At 43.9% G+C, this 17,451-nt stretch overlaps 1 protein-coding gene across 1 annotated transcript in view; it reads right to left on the reverse strand.

Annotated features, from left to right (window-relative positions):
- Positions 1–15,222, reverse strand: part of ERGIC1 (endoplasmic reticulum-golgi intermediate compartment 1) — a 61,809-nt gene extending 46,587 nt beyond the window's left edge. Inside the window, exon 1 of the mRNA XM_076349724.1 lies at positions 15,137–15,222. Within this exon, the coding sequence (XP_076205839.1) occupies positions 15,137–15,156 (20 nt within the window). The 5' untranslated portion in view covers positions 15,157–15,222. The remainder of the gene's footprint in view (positions 1–15,136) is intronic.
- Positions 15,223–17,451: the final 2,229 nt, after the last annotated feature.

Consider the following 17,451-nt stretch of genomic DNA (forward strand, 5'->3'; position numbering starts at 1 on the left):
AGTCAGAAAGCAGGAATAAGTCTGTCTTTTCAGAACTTTTTCAAAAGCAAGACTGTGTCACACTAAAACCGGTGACCCTTTTGTACACCAAGAAAGCAAGCTCTAAAACCTGGCACGCCAGCTAACACTGAATTTGTAGGCCAAGCTCTCTGCTCTACAAAGAGAAACAAGATTAGGCTGGCCTTTTAAGAATCATTTCATGCAATAAATGTTTCCTTGCCACTGCGCAGGGGAATACAAGCCAGTTAAAGCAGTTTTCAAAACTTGTTTCCCCTTGTGCTTCTACCTGTGTGCTGGTAATGCCCTTACCCAGTTTAACAGCAAGTAGCACGGCTCCTGCAAACTGGGGATCTATTCAAGTGCAATATTGCTGCTGGGTTTTCCCATTTGTCAAGTCCTTCTTGCGAACCAAAGAAAAGTGAATCAGAGTACGGCTGCAGGCCTCAAATATCAAGAATCCAAGACGGCTTGATGTCAGTATTTCTCCACACACACGCCAATTCCTGACTAACGTAACAAAGAGCTTGCCTGTTCCTTACGAAGTCCATTCATTACATACTCACCAGTAAATGGAGTTACAGCGTGGAAGAGAGAATTTCTACTGTTATGCACTGTACTTGCCAAATTGAAGAAATACAACGACACAGAGGTATCCCACGCAGAGTAGACACATTAAGTTAAGAAACTCATTCTTCAAAAAAAAAAAAAAAAAAAAGGTGCTTTTTTTTCAAAAGAAGATAAAGCACTCTATTTGTTAATTATACTCAGTTTCTTTTTCAGGTGGATAGAAAAACTGCTGCATGGTGCATTTCTAGGAACGCATATTCATTCAAAACAACAACCCCAGACTGCTTTTGATGAAAACTACATGCACTGCGGAAGGTACACAAAGAGCAAGGCAGCTGCCAAACACAACCTTGGACAGTCAAGCCTATGCCAGCACCCATTTCGTCTTCCATAAGAGTCATCTTGAGGCAGCTCTGTCTGATAACAGGTTAGAAAACATCTAGTGTCTTCTCTTCTTTGAGAGCATCTACTATTTAGACATTATAAATAAATTCATTTTTAGGCCACATCCTTCTGAATTACACCAGACTCTTTAATTACTTTACGTAGACATCAGTGAATCCAGCCAACTAGCAATTTCTATTCAGCTGCCATTGAAGAGACGAATCATCCTTAACTTCGAAAAGGATTAATTTTCCCTGGAGACAAGGACATAACCTTGAGATTTGTCACTCTACACACTTTTATTCTTCCTCTTGCCGTTTCCTATCTGCCTCCTTGAACACTTCTGTTATATTGCTGTATTACAGACATATCGTTCAGAGAGCAGAGGTGGTTGGTTCAGTCCCCTTTATTTGGTTCCCCACAGAGGCTATAGATCTGATGCAGAGACAGACAACCAGCTCTTCCCCCAAGATTTGTATAGCTGTATCTATTTTAAGTTTGTCATTTCATGACAGAAGAGGTGCATTAGCAGTTCAGGAAACCAAGCTGGGTGTGAAGTGGGGAGAGGAGAATGAGCAACCTCAACCCCACTTCAGGAAACATGTTTAAGTGCACATGAAATGAGCTGGAACAATGGCTCTGAAGAGTTTTCAACCAGTCTGCAGTATGGGCTACCACACAACTTACTTTCCTCATACTGCTGCTGCTACCGCCTATGGAAGAAGCGTCCCTAGAGACAACAGGAAAGTTTACAGACTATGATTCATTCAACACCTGCTGCTATTAAGGCTCTTAGCAGAGTTATCACTTATAGCTGAGAATCCAGCATTTCACTTTGCATAAAATGCTTTATCATTTAGAAGGAGGACATGGGAAGCAGGAAGAAACTCAGTCATGATAAATATAAGTTGGATTAAGTCCATCTGACATTCAAAGATGACTGTGCACAAATAGACTCCATTTTCTCTCTCCAGGAAAACTTTGGCAGAGGTTGGTGTTACAAAGGAGAGATCAGAATTTAGTCACCACATCTGTCTCAGAAGCTTCCTTCTGCCCCCCAAAATCAGTGTAGCTTGGAGGCAGAAGGAAAAAAATGGAGGGAAAAAAAAGAGGCCATATTGGATATCTTCTATGTGAAGTCATGGAATCAAAAGGAAGCTACGGAGAGACTATTGTCAGCGCAAGATCATTCAGGCTGGAGACCAATGGCAGAAGGGAAACACCCTTCCAGCAGTACCCACTGGTATTTCTAGAGAAACCTTCCTACCAAAGGCGTGCTGTTTTGTGTCAAGCAGCATTCGTATCTTTGCAATCTGCTGGCTGCTCAGGCAAAGAGATGTCCATCATCTAACCAAAGCTTAAGAATCAGAAGTACAAAGTGCGTAAGAAAAAAACCTGCCTCCCCAACAGTTCAAGGTACCGCAGGGTCTGTGTTCACTGACATGTTTTAGAGGTTTCATGAAGGAACTCAGCGAAAGAGCAGGCTTACGGAGAGCACCCACTGAAACACCCAGTAACTGGCACTCCCCATCTGCTTCCCCATACTCCACAACACAAATATGAAGTAAAACAGATTCTCAGGCTGTAGCTACTAGACGAAGAAGGGAAGAAATTGCTGCCTCAGGACTTTATCTCTCAGTGCTTCTTTAATTGAGACAGACATTAAAAAAAAAAAAAGATTACAAGGTGCTAGAAAAACTAGGAGAAACTAGGAAAGCATATAGAATACTTCAATGCTACTAGAAGAACAAAAGATTTTAAACGAAAAAATCAAATCACTTAGCTAAGAGCTTAAAAAAAAAGTTAACAGGCAGCAACTGTTCCTCTGTTTCCTTGGGTCACTGCTCTCAAATAATGACTTTGGGATAATTCATCCCCGCTTTGTCAACAAAGCTGCCTTAACAGCCTTTGAACGCTGGGCAGTAGGAGCAGGCCAATGACACCAACTGAACAGCACAAGCCATCAGGCACTCAGCCATAGGTAGCCACTGCAGTAGCTTTTAACCTCTTCAGAGGCCATTTAGCTCTAAATAAAAACAAGCAGGCTTGTACATGCGCCCTCACTCCACCAAACTCAGACAGGTACCTCTAACACAGAGTGTACTTTTCTGGCTTTGTTCCTTCCTACGAAGCACGTCAGACACTTGCAGTAAGATCTTTAAAAGCAAAGCTGTTACTTTTGTATAATGGCTAAATCTAAACCCACCAATTTAGTTTTCAGTGTGACTGTTCAAGCCAAGGGAAATGTAAACGTAGAACAAACAGCACAGCTGAGTCAGGTTTGAACACATAGTGCTCTTTTGATTAACAAAAGACCATCACTAAAAAAATAAAATCCCAGGCACCTCTTTGAAGTTGTTGGGGGCTTTTATTGTTCACAGTTATTAAAACCATACCTAGAACTACTGTGACCAGGACCAGAGAGAAAAAGATTAACCTCTTTACTTCTTAAATTGATTTTATTCAAAAGTGTAACAGCAGGCTGACTCCTAGGGTATGCAGAGATGGCCTGAAAGACCAGTTACCCCATTCCACGTGCCTAACGACAGAATATTTGAAATAATCGAAACAGTAAAGAAGATGGCCCTGGAGAACAGCTAGTATCTGGGACAACAATGATAAAGGAACAAGTGGGGCAAGACTCCCCTCTGTCTAGTGACCCAGAGAGGGGTTGGACATCGTCATAGTCCACTGGGAAAGAGGAAAGGAATGAGCAGATGACTGGACAGGTGACAGAGGAGACTACGCAGCAATTTTGTGGGCTGGATTATGTACCCCAGATGCTTGAAAGCTGCTACAAAAAAACGTCAGACCTGGTCCGACTAGCAGTTTGGAGCAAGTACCTAAACTAGGAAAGCATGGGCTTGAGAGCAAGATGCAACCCCTGAGTAAGAGGGCTGGAGACCTCTACATGACAGAGAGAGGGAAGCTATCTGAAGCACCGTGTTCCCTCCAAAGTAGTATCAGAACACAAGAGGGTCTCCTTCTCTTAGGGACACTGGAAAGAGCATTATAATCAAACTACAAGAGTAAGAGAGTAGAAGCTGTGTCAGAACTAATTCTCTTTGGTTATTTTATTTTGTTTTGTTTTTAATTGGGGAAACATCAAGAACAGCACGTCTTTTTAAGTAAAACCTCTCTTACCTTACTCCAAAAAAGCAGTGACTTCCAACTTCCTATGCATTTTCAACTTCTTATGGTCCTTGCTGTACCTGTTCTGGACAAAAATCCAGAATTTTGTTCCACAGATTTATCACAGAAATAATAATTTCTACACACCAGTAAATTCACTCTAAAACAGTCCAAAGGAAGTAGAGGTGCCTTATTCTAACACCTTCCTCTATACACGTATAGAAAGCACTAATTTTTCTATTTTTATGCAGAAATATTAGTTCAAGATTTCATTCTGAAATCCTTTCTTTAGATCATGCTGCTTTTCTTCCCATCCAAAAGCAAGCGCGTGCTCTGACAACTCTGCAAGAACACTTAGCTCCTACACAATCCAGCAGAGATAAAAAGTAGTAACTCTTCTTCCAGCAAAGCTGATGAAATCTATCACCCTGTTTTACAGAGTGGGAAAACAATGGCAAGAAGTCAGCAGCAGGGGAAGAAAATAGGAACTACTGACTCTGAGCGCTTAATTTTGTGATTGTTAATTCTTTGTTTAAATGAAATTTGTTTCCTGCCTGACGGCAGATGAGAACATAATCTGCAGAGAGCAGCTCAGGACAGCTTCTGGGACAGCCACGCTGCGATCCCACGAATGGGATGCAGCAGTGGGAGCCAACAGACCTGAATTCTGTTCTGCTCCCAGCACTGACTCACTGCGCAATTTCTGTTCCAGACAATTAAATCTTTCTTCTTCAGCTTCTTCATTTTGTAGAGTGGCACCTGGTAACATTTGCCCACTTTTCATCAAGCACGTTGAAATCTACAATTGAAAAACTACAGAAATATGAAGGATTTCCAATCAAAGTTCCAACTTCTTTGAAGGTCTGTAAAAGGAAAGCTCCGGGAAGATGTGCTTATGAAAACAAACTGAATGCGTACTGCAAGAGCTAAGCCTTGGTTCAGTAACAGGGTTGTGCCTAGAGTGCATGTTTACAAACAATCTTGATCGGGAGTGGTTTTGTGAATTGGGACACAAACTTCAAAGTGTGTGGAAAGTAAAATAAGTGATCCTGTTAATCTAAGTTTCACATGGAAAGTAAACACTGAATATACAGCTACCAAAGCTGGGCCCTGAATGTGAGTTCGAGATGCAAATAAAGATTCAAAGCAGGACTAATAAGCCGATACTTGTAAATACCAAGCAGTTATTAACACATTTTGTAAGATTAACACCTGCGTAACAGCAGATAGTATACAAACATCATTAAGTAATCAGCTATTCCTCATTTGCACACAATAGAGTATTAACACACATACTGCAGAAGTTGAGCTTTAATGGACAAACTCTCAAGGCTTCAAAATTACACTGGAAACTGTTTAATCCTGAACTATTTTGAGCAAGCTCTGACATGCGAAGAACCGGACAAGGAGGTAGAGGAGCTAATGTGATTTTAAACTAGTTTATCTGTACTGCAAGCAGGTGAAGACTGCAATTTTCAAATTCTGTATGACTGACTGTTCACTCGCAACATCACACCAGTTTTCAAAGCATGATCCTCCAAATAATATTTTTTTTGACCTGCTGACTCTCCACACTTTTAAGCCCAGGAGTGAAATGCAGGAATGGGTTTCCTTGCCAGCCAGCTCCTCCCTCTTAATTCTAGTTCCAAGAACATAATGAAACTAACAGAGGAAGTTTCTAAACAAGGAGGAGTACTGAGAACAAGAAAACAAGGTTAGCCAGGAGGACTGTCATTACTTATATAATCCAGACTTGGGGTAACTGGACATGTAGGGAAAGGGGCTGAGAGAACGTCAGAGGCATCAGACTCTGCAGCATTATGTCATCTGGTCTGCGAGTTACTTAGCAGGTGCAGGATTTGTATAGGAAAAAAAACCCAACCAAATCCTTTTATTTCTAGGACAAAAGACTATGAATCCCCACAGCACTTGTAGAAAAAGGGCACAAAAAATGAATACATTCTACTCCCATTTAAATTGATTTCTTTCCAAGGAGCTAGTTCTCCTGTTTTCTCTCTTCTGCCAGCCTCCCCGACTCCATTGTGCTGTCCTGCATAACACCTTTTTGTCAGCCATGTTCTAAATTTCGTGCTCTTATTCTTTCAGTGCGTAAGAAGCTTGTTCTCTATCGCCCAGGAATACACAGCAATTGCTATTGCTGAAATACACCAAAAGTGCAAACTATTTTAGGTGGCACTGAAGAATGGAAGAGAGGAAGCGGTACATCACATTTTTTTTCAAAATAAAATGTTAGGCTCAAACATATTTCAAAGGTAATTAGGAGGAGGAAAGTATTTACAATCTCAAATACTCAATGGTGAAGTCTTGCCAGCAAGCATTTTATTTCCTTTTAGGCAGTGAAGCAGGTGTCAAAATGAAGGATGGAAGAGAAATGTATTTTTAATAAAGTGAGCAAACTATACTCTGCTTCATCAAAACAGGAGAAAAGTGTCATGAAGAAAAAATGTTCAAGTAAGGGGACTGGTATTTAAGGGGATCCAACCCTTCACTGGACTGTATGCAAGAGTGATTGTACTTCTGAGTGGTAGTACCGCATTCCGGAGATCAGAAAGAGAGAATGGAGGCAGAGAGAATGGGGAACAGGATTAAACATATGTGGTTGCTCCCCAAATTAAGTAAATTGTTCAGATACTTGAATGTCATAAGTAGACTGTAACCCTTCCTGTCGCGGAGCCTTCATCCCCCTTAAGCTCAGACATTCTTGCTCTTGCAGCTCCCCAGCACATTCCCAGTGCCTCCCACCATCGCATCCCCCAGGCACTTCCTCCAGCGCCGTCCCTCACCCATTCCCTCCTTTGTGAGCCCCCCAGTCCTGAACATCTCTCCCTTTCCCAATGCGAGACCTGCCAGCTCAGGGTTCCTCTACCTCCTGCCATGTTCCTCCGGCTCCATCTCACTGCCCACAGCTGCTGGTTCCCAGTATTGCCAGTGCTACTGGCCTCAGTAGCCAACTCCTCAGCCCTCCCCACAGACACAAAGTCCTGATCTCTAGCAGACACTTAACAAAATTCAAACTTGGACTGTGATTTCCAAGAAATTACCTACACACAACTCAGAGCAAAACCAGGACACAGCTATGGAAAAAAAGAGTTGTACCATAGACTTTCCCATAGCTTCTAGGAATCACAAAACATTGAGACTCTGTTGCTGCCTTGTACTGCTGAACACATTGAAACAAGATCTGGTAAGATTAATTTACCATCAGAACCGTGTAAATTTTATTTGTGGATGCTGCTTTCTGAAAGGTTTAAGTCCCAGCTGCACTAGGACAGCACACAAATCAGAGATTTGTACAAAACAGCATGAACAAATATAACATCTGGAGAAGAAAAAAAAAGGGGATGAAGAAAATAGCTCCATCTTCATAAGGCTTCCCTCAAAAGCACACAGGCCAATCCATACCCTACTGCATGACAGAGAGATTTCTCCATATCAATAAGGGGAACTCCTAGACATCTGCTAGGCTCACCATCTCATGCTGGACCAGGCCAAGAAAACCACTCCAAGGAAAAACTGTTCAGCCACTGCTCTGCAAAGTGAGCGAACAAAGTAAGGTCCCCTTGAAACAAATCAGTAACTGAGGCTCAGAAAGGGATTGCTACTTGCCTGAACCTGAAAAGAGTTGAGAATAGCAGAACCCTGACTTGAGGGAGTAGACAATGGCGTTAACTGCTGTATACACACACAACACAAAGCCTTCCTTCTCCTCCAAAGCAATTTCTATAGGACAAAAGCCATTCTTAATACACAAGATTTAGGGGCAAAAAACAGATCCTTTCCCAGAGCATCCAGCAGGTACTCAAATATATTGTACTTTTTCAGTATCTAACCCAATAATATCAATAAACCTGCAGTGAGCAGCTCAGGTTCTCCTATTTATATTCCAAACTAAGGAGACGAGAATTTCTGTATGTGCTTCTACAACTCAGTCCTATTTTTCAGTTGCATATAACTGTATCACCTACAAGCAAGTACAACTGAAATGTACCATCTGGCTTCCAAGTGAAGTTCCTGGTTTTGACTCCGTTTCCAAGAAACATCCATATTGATGCTACCCCACTACAAAAACGTGACTGATACAGACCCAAGATAGAGCTGCAACTTGTAGTTGGGGACCAGGTTTACCAATGTTTGTTAGTCCAGATACAACTTCTTATAATGCAGCAGCCAGATTCAGATTTCAGTTCAGTAGGGTCACATTTGATTTAGCATGACATGGAATCCGAGTGAGGCTCTGAGACTTCATCTTTATCGGAAAACACAGTCATATTTACATTACTGGCTGTACTGGTGTTTTAGCAGGCTCTCCAACCTTGTTTTATTCACAGCACACAGTGGTCTACAGAAGTGGATAGCAATTAGGGAGGCAAGTGATCTGCCCTAGGATATGACTGTTAAATAAATATTAAGCAACCATGACTGCCTGAAATCCTGTTAGTAGTAACACATGCCTGTCTATATTAACATACCATTTTGAAGGCTCTTCTATTAAATGCCAATCTTTCTGGCTTCTCTGGATTAAACTAGATACATCTCATTTGGAAACAACCTTAAAAAACAAACAAACAAAAAAGCAAACATCCAAACACACACAATTCAAATGCAGCCAACCACACTGTCCATCTGTCTAATTGCAGTCCCTACTTGTGTGTGTGTCTCCCATGACCACTACTAAAATACTCCAACATTTCAGTATAAGGAAGATTTTGTAGATTGTGGCAAAATTGTGGTTAATAATTTTTTGGCAGAACAAGTTTTCCATTTTGGGGGCAGCTGGCTCAGTGCAGGAATACCTAGACAACACTTCAGGGGTTGTGCTTGGACAGAAGACAAAAAACCCCCAGATGATTCTACTATTTCTTCTTTCATTGCAAGACTGTTCTTTTCTCACCACCTCCACCATTTGAATTACATGCCTAAAAAATACACACGCATATTTCAAAATACAAGCTCAACAACTTCCACAGCTTCTCACTCCACGCTGGTGGTATTGCTTCAACTCTGTTTACAGTGTGATTCAGTCATTTTCACAGCAATGAACTATGATGGCATGAAGAAAGCATCTGTGTCACCAATGAGTGAACAAAGGAGGACAGTTAAAGTTCAGAACAACAATACAAAACTTTCCTACAAAGCCAGACCTTGATACTTCTGTACTTAGTCAGGAAAAGTTTTCTACTCCAACTGTATTTTAAGAGAAATAATGCATTAGGGAGACTTAGGAAGAAATATTTACACACATGTACACTATGTATAATCAGTTATTTGTGGCATAAACAGCAATAGACTGTCTGTACAACTCTGCTTGCCCATCTGACTGCTGTGACTGCAGAATAATTTCTCAGGTGCCCTCAAAGGGCTATTGTTGAAACAAAGTTAGTCATGGTACTGCCTGGCACCAAAATAAACTTTGGTAATTACGTAAGGTGGCAGCAATACCACTTGGAAGCCTTGTTTACCAGCGACATTGCATAATGTGAAGTGGAACATGCTTGCCAGATGTGGCTGCAGTTCAAGATGAAAATACGCTTGCAGAGTTACCACGCGCTCTGAAGCAGTAATCTATCGCTCCAGTAGCTAGAGCGAAAAAGTGCAGGTCCCTTCAAAGTGTAGAGAGGCAACTATCTAACTGACACAGAACAACGTTACAGCCACTAGTTATAAATGTAGACATTAATTTAGGAAGCGATGGGTACCAGCTCAGTCACATACAGGATTTAAGATTTTGAATAAAATCATTGTAGAAGTGTCAACGTCTATGGCTGTGGAAGTAGGCGTGACCATGCACAGCTTAGTACAGGGCACATGCAAACCTTTCTGATATGCCACTGCTACACACAAACCAGCAGGCACAACTCATCTAATCAGGAGAAGCTGTACTAGCCGGCCTTAGCTGTTTATCCTTCTCTCTTGTCCTCCCCACATTGTTTCAGTCGAGAACACACCTACCTGCTGCTATCACCACCATGTGCCATCTATAGGAGAGGCACCGTGAGCTCATTTGTAAAGTAAGTTCAGTGAGTAATTTTGCCACATGAACTAGCGTGTGTTAATGCAGCTAGTTAAACAACATGCTGGGAGAGAGCAAGGAGGCAGATGGAGTACAGAGCACCAAGATCCGATGAGAAACGCAGAGCTGGTTGAGATTTCACAAAGAGATTCCAGATTAAAACTCCTGAGCAAATATATACATTTCCACTAACATTTGATATTTATTAGGCAGTGCCAAAACATCATGTAGTCACCATTTCTGCTTAACAACTGGCAAATGTTCAAACACAGGCCGAACAAATCCCATACAAGTTTAAGTGAGATTTGGGGGGTTACAGAAAGATTTTAAGTCGTGACCTTCACAAACCTGTCAAAAGAAAAATGGTAGGATTACTAAAGACAGCTTTGTTCCTTCTTTTCTTAAGCCTGAAGACTAAAATAAAGCTATTTTCCTTAGGCTCACAAGTGAATGAGAAATTGTTGTCCAAGGGGTTGCTTAGTTGGGAAAAGATTTTTCTCCTTAGATTCCAAAAAGCCTACAATCGACCAGTTTGCCCTCACTAATCTGGTCGAGAATCGAAGGCGGACAAACAGACCTCCCTGATGTTGCTGAAGCAGTCTGTATCACCGCTTTCGCAACTGTGCCAGGTCAGACGTCTTGAGCATCAGTTTGCCTATTAGCCACCACAACTCTTAGGTCTAAATTAAAACCAAACATACTGCCTCTCCTAAAAGCAATAAGGCTGGAAGTGTGTCAGCTTCAGTTAAGACTGGACAACTTGATTTAAAAAAGACATAGACCTGCCTGTGTCCCAAAGCAACAAAAATGTTGTTTACATCTGAATCAGAATATCCACGTAAAAAGTATCATTTATCACAGATGTGCCAAAGAACAGCTGACTATGGGTGCCCGTTGTACTGTGCAGATGGAATAAGAATCTTTGCCACAAAGAACTTCCACTCTAAATCAGCATTTAAATCTAAATCCCTTCTAAGCCTGGCTCCTTTCCCATGACCTCCAAAATCCAGATATACTGTTACTTCATTAAGGTTATCAAGCTGTAGAAAACAACAACCAACCAACGAACCAAAACCCTAATGAAAACATCATGATGATTAATCGTAGGAAATAAATTCTTAATTTCTCAGTTAAATATAAAAATAAGGATTCATAGATATTTGCCACTCTATGCCAAAAAGGTGGCCAGGGCACAACTGAGAATTGCCCACAGTTAGAACAAAAACTTGATTTCAGAGCAGTCTATTTTAGTTTTTCTCAGTCTAATCAGTTAAAGCTACCAAAATAGTTCAGAAGTTTCAGTATCTGCTACAAAGCCATCAGTAACTCTTTCATGCAAATACGCAAATGCCAAGAAAAGCCAACAGATTCAAGAGAACTTGCAGCAACATTTCTCTCTACCATGTCCACGTTCAGTGCACAGGAGTCACTTCATTTTTACTGCTGTAATTCTCAACACCAGAGCAGTCTAAAGTCCAGCACTGGCATTCACTGCTGAAGCTAACCCTCCCTGCTAACTGGATCACACATGAGAAACCTTCTGGCCCACAATCACCATTCAAGATGACCCAGGCTTAAAGTTTAATCTACTTATGATTTTAACCATCCACAGATGCTGCAAGTACGCAGGTGACACTGGGTCTTAAAGGCTCGAGGGGGAAATACTCTTTCAGCTTCAGTGATATAACTCAAAATCCCCAATCAAATAGGTACAAAGCTGATTTGCTGACACAAGTTCTACCAAACCAGGGGGAGAGGCAACAAGGAAAAATCTGTCTCTCTCTTGCAGCCAAATAGGTTTTAAAAAGTAAGAAAGAACCAGGCCTTCTGGAAAAACAAACTGATTTAGTAGTTCTGTAGAAGGGCTGGTGTCTCGTGACATGTATTAAACAGACCTGTACAGAAGGCTCCAATCTGGAAGCTGAAAACTTGATTCCTTACCAACATCACAGCAGGACTGTAGAGATTAGTGAGAATGAAATGCTTTGAAAAATGAAAAGCATTAGGTAGGTACTAAGTATTATTAAAACCCTAAAGATACTCGGGACAGAATAATTATTATTCATTTGAAATTACTGTGAAAACATTATTTTATTTATAAGTTAAATGCATTTTATATATTATCAAAGGGAACCACTGATAAGCCAAGAAAATAGAATTCCTACAGAAAAAAAAAAGTACAGTACAAAAAAAAAGTACAAGTAACAAAACAAGCTACTTCCATATCTGTTACCAACCAATATGCCTCAGACTCTGACCCATGGAGGCAACTTCCAAGAAATACGTTCAAGCACTTTGGGTTCTTCAGTCTGGCCAAATATGAACCCATGAGTTTAGGAGATAGGAAAGAGATTTAGCACATGGACGGAAATGCTTTCTTTGACTTTTAGTTCGTGAAGAATAAGGACTTTTTTGGTCATGGGCTGTTTTCATTACTTGTCATTTGTGTCTCTGTCTTCTCCAGATGAGACTGTGGCAACCTATTCCTCCTAGAGCTATTTTGTGTGGAAACAGAGCTCAAGTCCCAAATTTCTAGCTAGTCTACTATGCCCCTCTCTACAACTGATGTTAGCTGTCAATATCCTGCCACTCTAAAATATCAAAAATAAAAGCTCTAAGTGAGGGGAAGATACAAAAAAAGAAGAACTTGCCTTACCAAATGCCCTAGCAGAGCAGGTAAGGACAGTGACTTCTTCAGATGCATTAGCAACACAGACCTGTGAAATCTGTGGCCTCCAGAAGACCACAATGCCTTTCCACTTGGAACCTCTGAATTCTGGACTCTAGAAGATATGTAGGGGCAATTTTAAAAGTTTCGTAACAATCCACCCTCTAATCTATAGGCATAACACCCACTTTAAAGTGTGTGCTAAAGACAGGGTGCCAAACTGTACCTGCCAAAAACAACATCCAGTTGAAATCTCTGAAAGAAAAACCTCGCATTTTACATGATGAAAAACATCACCTCTTCACTCAGAAACTTACTACAGGTGGTAACCTTATTTCTCTAAGAGTATTGTATTGTATGTTCTACAGTTGTCAGGAAGTAACTGTACATTTTTTTAATGTATGCATCATACTTTACCTATGACAGTAACATTTTCCAACCTCAGAAGAATTTGTTCCAATGACTGCACAATGAACAAAAACCACAACAGCTAAAAGATAGTCTCTAACCTTTGCAAAAATTTTGGTCCTGAACTCTGTTCGTGCTTCTAAAACAGGAAAGTGGTTTGTTGCGCGTGACAATAGTTCCTCTGTACCTTTAAATATAAAGTTCTTGTTATCAATGGCAGTCTTCTAAAAATTCATCTTTGCAGAAAAGCTGAACTTCAGTAAGTTTACGTTGAGAAGGTGCTTTGAAGTGTCTATTTCTAATCCTCCAATCTGACTGACAAAGAAGTTATTTGCAATTGTGAATCTTTAAAACGCAGATCTGAAATGATGTCTCTATGTTTTTGTAACTCATTAACACAAACTCTGCAACTCAGCCTTTACTTAATGTCTTTGTTCCATTCCAGAGTGAAGCACTAGTGCTGTCTCTTAACATGATTACTCTTGGTGAACCAGTGTTTCCACATGCACATTCTGAGACCCAACAAAAATTACATTTTCAAAGACATCTGAAATAACATTTTCTTTATCTGCTATTACAAAGTGACAGCCACAACCCAGGAACCCTTATTGTTCATGTATTGTACAAGTCTGAAAATAGACGGCAATGGGATTTGCAGCTGGCAGAATGGCTCCAAAGCTGAGAAGAATTTTTCTACCAAATTTTACACAAAAGCAGAAACGGGGCTCTGGGCCCTGGATCCCACACGATCCAGCAGATGCTGTTTCCAGCTTCAGCAAGTTTTCATTCAGAAGCAACTGCCTCCGTGTTCAATAGTGCCCCATGGATCACATACAAGATCCTGTTAGCCTGTATAAATGAGAGGCCTGATTTAGAATTACAGCAAAAATACAATACATGACTTTTGTTTGGGAGAACTGAAGACCTGCAGTATCACCATTTTCCCCTGTCATCTCAAAGGGGTGCAAATGTATGGTTCACGATGGTCCTACGTGAGAAGCATCAAGCAACAACTGTATCTCTCAATTTCCAAAAGCGTATGTATTTTTTATTGTAATGTTAATGCTCTAGTAAAACCTACATGAGAAAACTCATCTGCGTATCTTCCCCATGGCATCTATGAATTTGGAAAGTTACAAATCTTTGGTTCAGGAATGGCTCAAAAAGAAAACGAATCCACAGTTACTATTTCAGCTCCATTTGAGTCAAAGGGGTCTTTTTCGCTTCTGCTTTGGTATCTGAAACTGGCTGCTGTGGCCCACGGGATGCAGGCACCCTGCAGCAAGGCTAAATCCCACAAATCACACCTGCTTAAAATGCCAAAACCAAGGGTGGAGGCACCGACGGTGTTTCCTAACCATCAGACAGCCACGGCACCCGGCTTTGCTCACACGTAGCCTCACCATAACGAGTGACCTCCTAAAGCTGCTCTGGGAGCCCGGGGACCTGTGGGAGAAGAAGGGACCCAGCGCCTTCACTCCGACACCCGCTGCGGGGGCCTGCGGTACACCGCCAGCAGTCACCCCCGAGGCCCCGCTGCTCCACCCCTCCTGCCCGGGGGAGCTCGAAACTCCACACACCTCCTTTTCCTTTGCACAACAGCGTTATATAGTAATAGCCGCTCGCTGGGCAGAGCCTCCCACTTTCCCACGTCCCCTCCCTGCCCAGACCTACTTCTCCCATCCATCCATCTATCCCCTCCTCCCTCAGGTTTCACCTCGCCCGCAGCCGGTCACGGGCCCGGCCCTCGCCTCGCTGTTGCGGGGCGGCCTCACATAAGCGGGTGCTCCCGGGCGGGAGGCGCCCACCGCCGCCCGCAGCTGCCTGCCCCGGCCGGGGGCGGCGGGGCCGGGGGAGGCCGGGCGGGGAGCTGCTGCCTCGCCGAGTGGCAGGCGAGGCCGGCCGGCCGCCGCGGGGGGGTGGGCGGCTCGCCCGGCCGCACTCACCTCCTGAAGTCAAAGGGCATGTTGGTAGCGGGCGCCGGGCAGGCTGCGGGCCCCGCCGCCCCCGGTCCCGGCTCTCGCCTCGCTGCCGCCGGCTGCAGGGCCAGGAAGTGACGGGCCCCACCACCGCGCAGCACCAGCCCATTGGGCGGCTGGAGCCGGCTGCCGCTTCCGCCACCGGGTTACGGGCAGCGGCGGGAGCGGCGGCCCGCGGGGCGGCGGGGCTGAGGGCTGCGGCCGGCCCCGAGGGCTGCGGCCGGCTCCCGCGGCACCCCGCGGGCCTCGCCTGCCCCACCGCGCCCCGGCCCGCCGCCTTGGCACCACCCCGGAGCCCGCTGAGCTCCCCGTGGCACCCCACAGGGTCCCTTCAGCACCCCACAGCGCTGAGGGGCCCCCCACAGCTCTGAAGGGCCCCCTCGATGCCTACAGCGCCCAGCAGCTCTGAGGGCCCTGCCAGCACCCCAATGGTGGTCCCCTCAGCCCCCCCCGGCCCCTGCCAGCACTCCATTGCCGTGGTGGCCCCCCTCAGCCGGCCCTCTTGGTGCCCACAGCACCCCATGGGCCCTGTCAGTGCTCCGCGGGCCCTCTCGGCACCTGCCTAGGCCCTGGCAGGACCTGCTGCGCCACAGCCACAGGGCTTCTGGCCCCCGGGGCTGCCCGGAGGTGATCCTGCCCAGCAGAGCGGGCTCAGCCCTGTGTGGCTGCCTGTCCACAGTCGCTGCCCGCATTAGCAGGGTGCGTTGGAGTCTGCTGGCTCCTCCGCAGCAATCCTGAGCTGCCTGCAGTTACGGGCTGCGTCAGCCGATCCAGCGGGACTGCCCAGGCCTGCAGGCCGGAGCGTGGCTGCTTGCGCGGGTGCAGTGTTTCAGGTTTTGTCAGGCATCTGTTGCATTCTCAGCATCGCAATAATAACAGCTTATGTTTGTGAATGCAGTGTAGGCTTTTTTCTGTCTGGAGACGGAGTCAAAGCCCCAGTGACAGACTGGGGAAAGTCTTACGCTTCCAAGTGCCCATAAAGGAAGGAGGAGCAACCCCTGCACCACTGAGACACGCACCCCTCCCCGGTAGAGGATGAACTCCTTTGGTGCCAGCATAGCTCTGTCACTTTCTCTTGAAAATCCTTCTGCAGTTTTATTGGAGACCGAGGAATTAAAATAAGAAAAAGCTCCCCATTCTTTAGGCGAGACATTTCCCCAGTCTTGTTGTTTTGCCTGAAGTACTGATGCTTTTGCCTGACTGCATCCCTGCCAGGTTTAACACAACGCACATGGCTAATCCCGCACTGCTCCATACACTGCCCCGGGTCCTTCCCTTAATAATGTCACCAGCTAGTAGCATCAGTCAGGGACTTTTTGCTGCAGGAAAAGCGTGACCACTGCTGTATTAAGAAGTGCTGTCACTCATATACAGTGCATGTTAGATTACAGTGCAGGAACAAAATACAACTACTCTTGCCTTTTAAGTCTAAAAGCAGGGCAAGCGAAAGAGGGAAATGACAGCAATCTAAATATGCTGTGTGTGACATACTGCTTTTCTAATTGTTTCTGCAGCTTTCTTCCTCTTCTTCCTGCTGTCATCATCTCTGTACTTAGAGATTCACATCTTTCCATTTTTTCCTTTCACCCAGAAACAAGGCCCATACCTGGATAAAAAAAGAAGTCAGATTCAAACAAGCAGAGAAAAAACTACCAGTCAGAGCTGTTAATCAATGCCATAGTCTTTCAAAACAAGAGATAGTAATTCACGCTGGGAATATTCAAAACTGAACTGGAGGAATCCCAGGGGTAAGATAACAAGGCACAATCCCTCAGAAGCCCCCAGGGAATAGATAAAAATACCTAATTGTTTTTTTTTTTGATCTCAGACATCTAAATTATCCAACCGCATTGTGCAAGCTTATTCAGCAGATTGCTAACTGATCAGCCACGAAATCCTGCTGCACTTTGCATTGTGCTCCAACACTGAGCAACCCACTGAAATTAATGAGACAATTCTCATCTCTCATGAGGTCAAACCAATTACATAGGCATAGCCAGAGGGTACTATCTGTAGTGGAAAAAACAAAACAAAACAGTACCTATCAAGTTAGAGTTACACAACCAAGTGCTCGTCTAGGCTCCTGGCAAGGCCCGATACCATTAGCTATTATGAACTGGCTTGTGCAAAGGCATCAACTCTCTCAGGAGCCAAGAGGGTGCTGAAGTGGTTACAAAAGCACTTCACTTGTACGGTAGACAAATCTTGAGGTGGCCTTGAAGAGTCGTTCCTTTTGCAGGCTCAAGGCTCAAGAACACAGCACAGTAAGAGCTCACATTGTG

The sequence above is a fragment of the Aptenodytes patagonicus genome, chromosome 12, assembly GCF_965638725.1.
Source record: "Aptenodytes patagonicus chromosome 12, bAptPat1.pri.cur, whole genome shotgun sequence".
In the NCBI taxonomy this organism is placed as follows: Eukaryota; Metazoa; Chordata; class Aves; order Sphenisciformes; family Spheniscidae; genus Aptenodytes; species Aptenodytes patagonicus.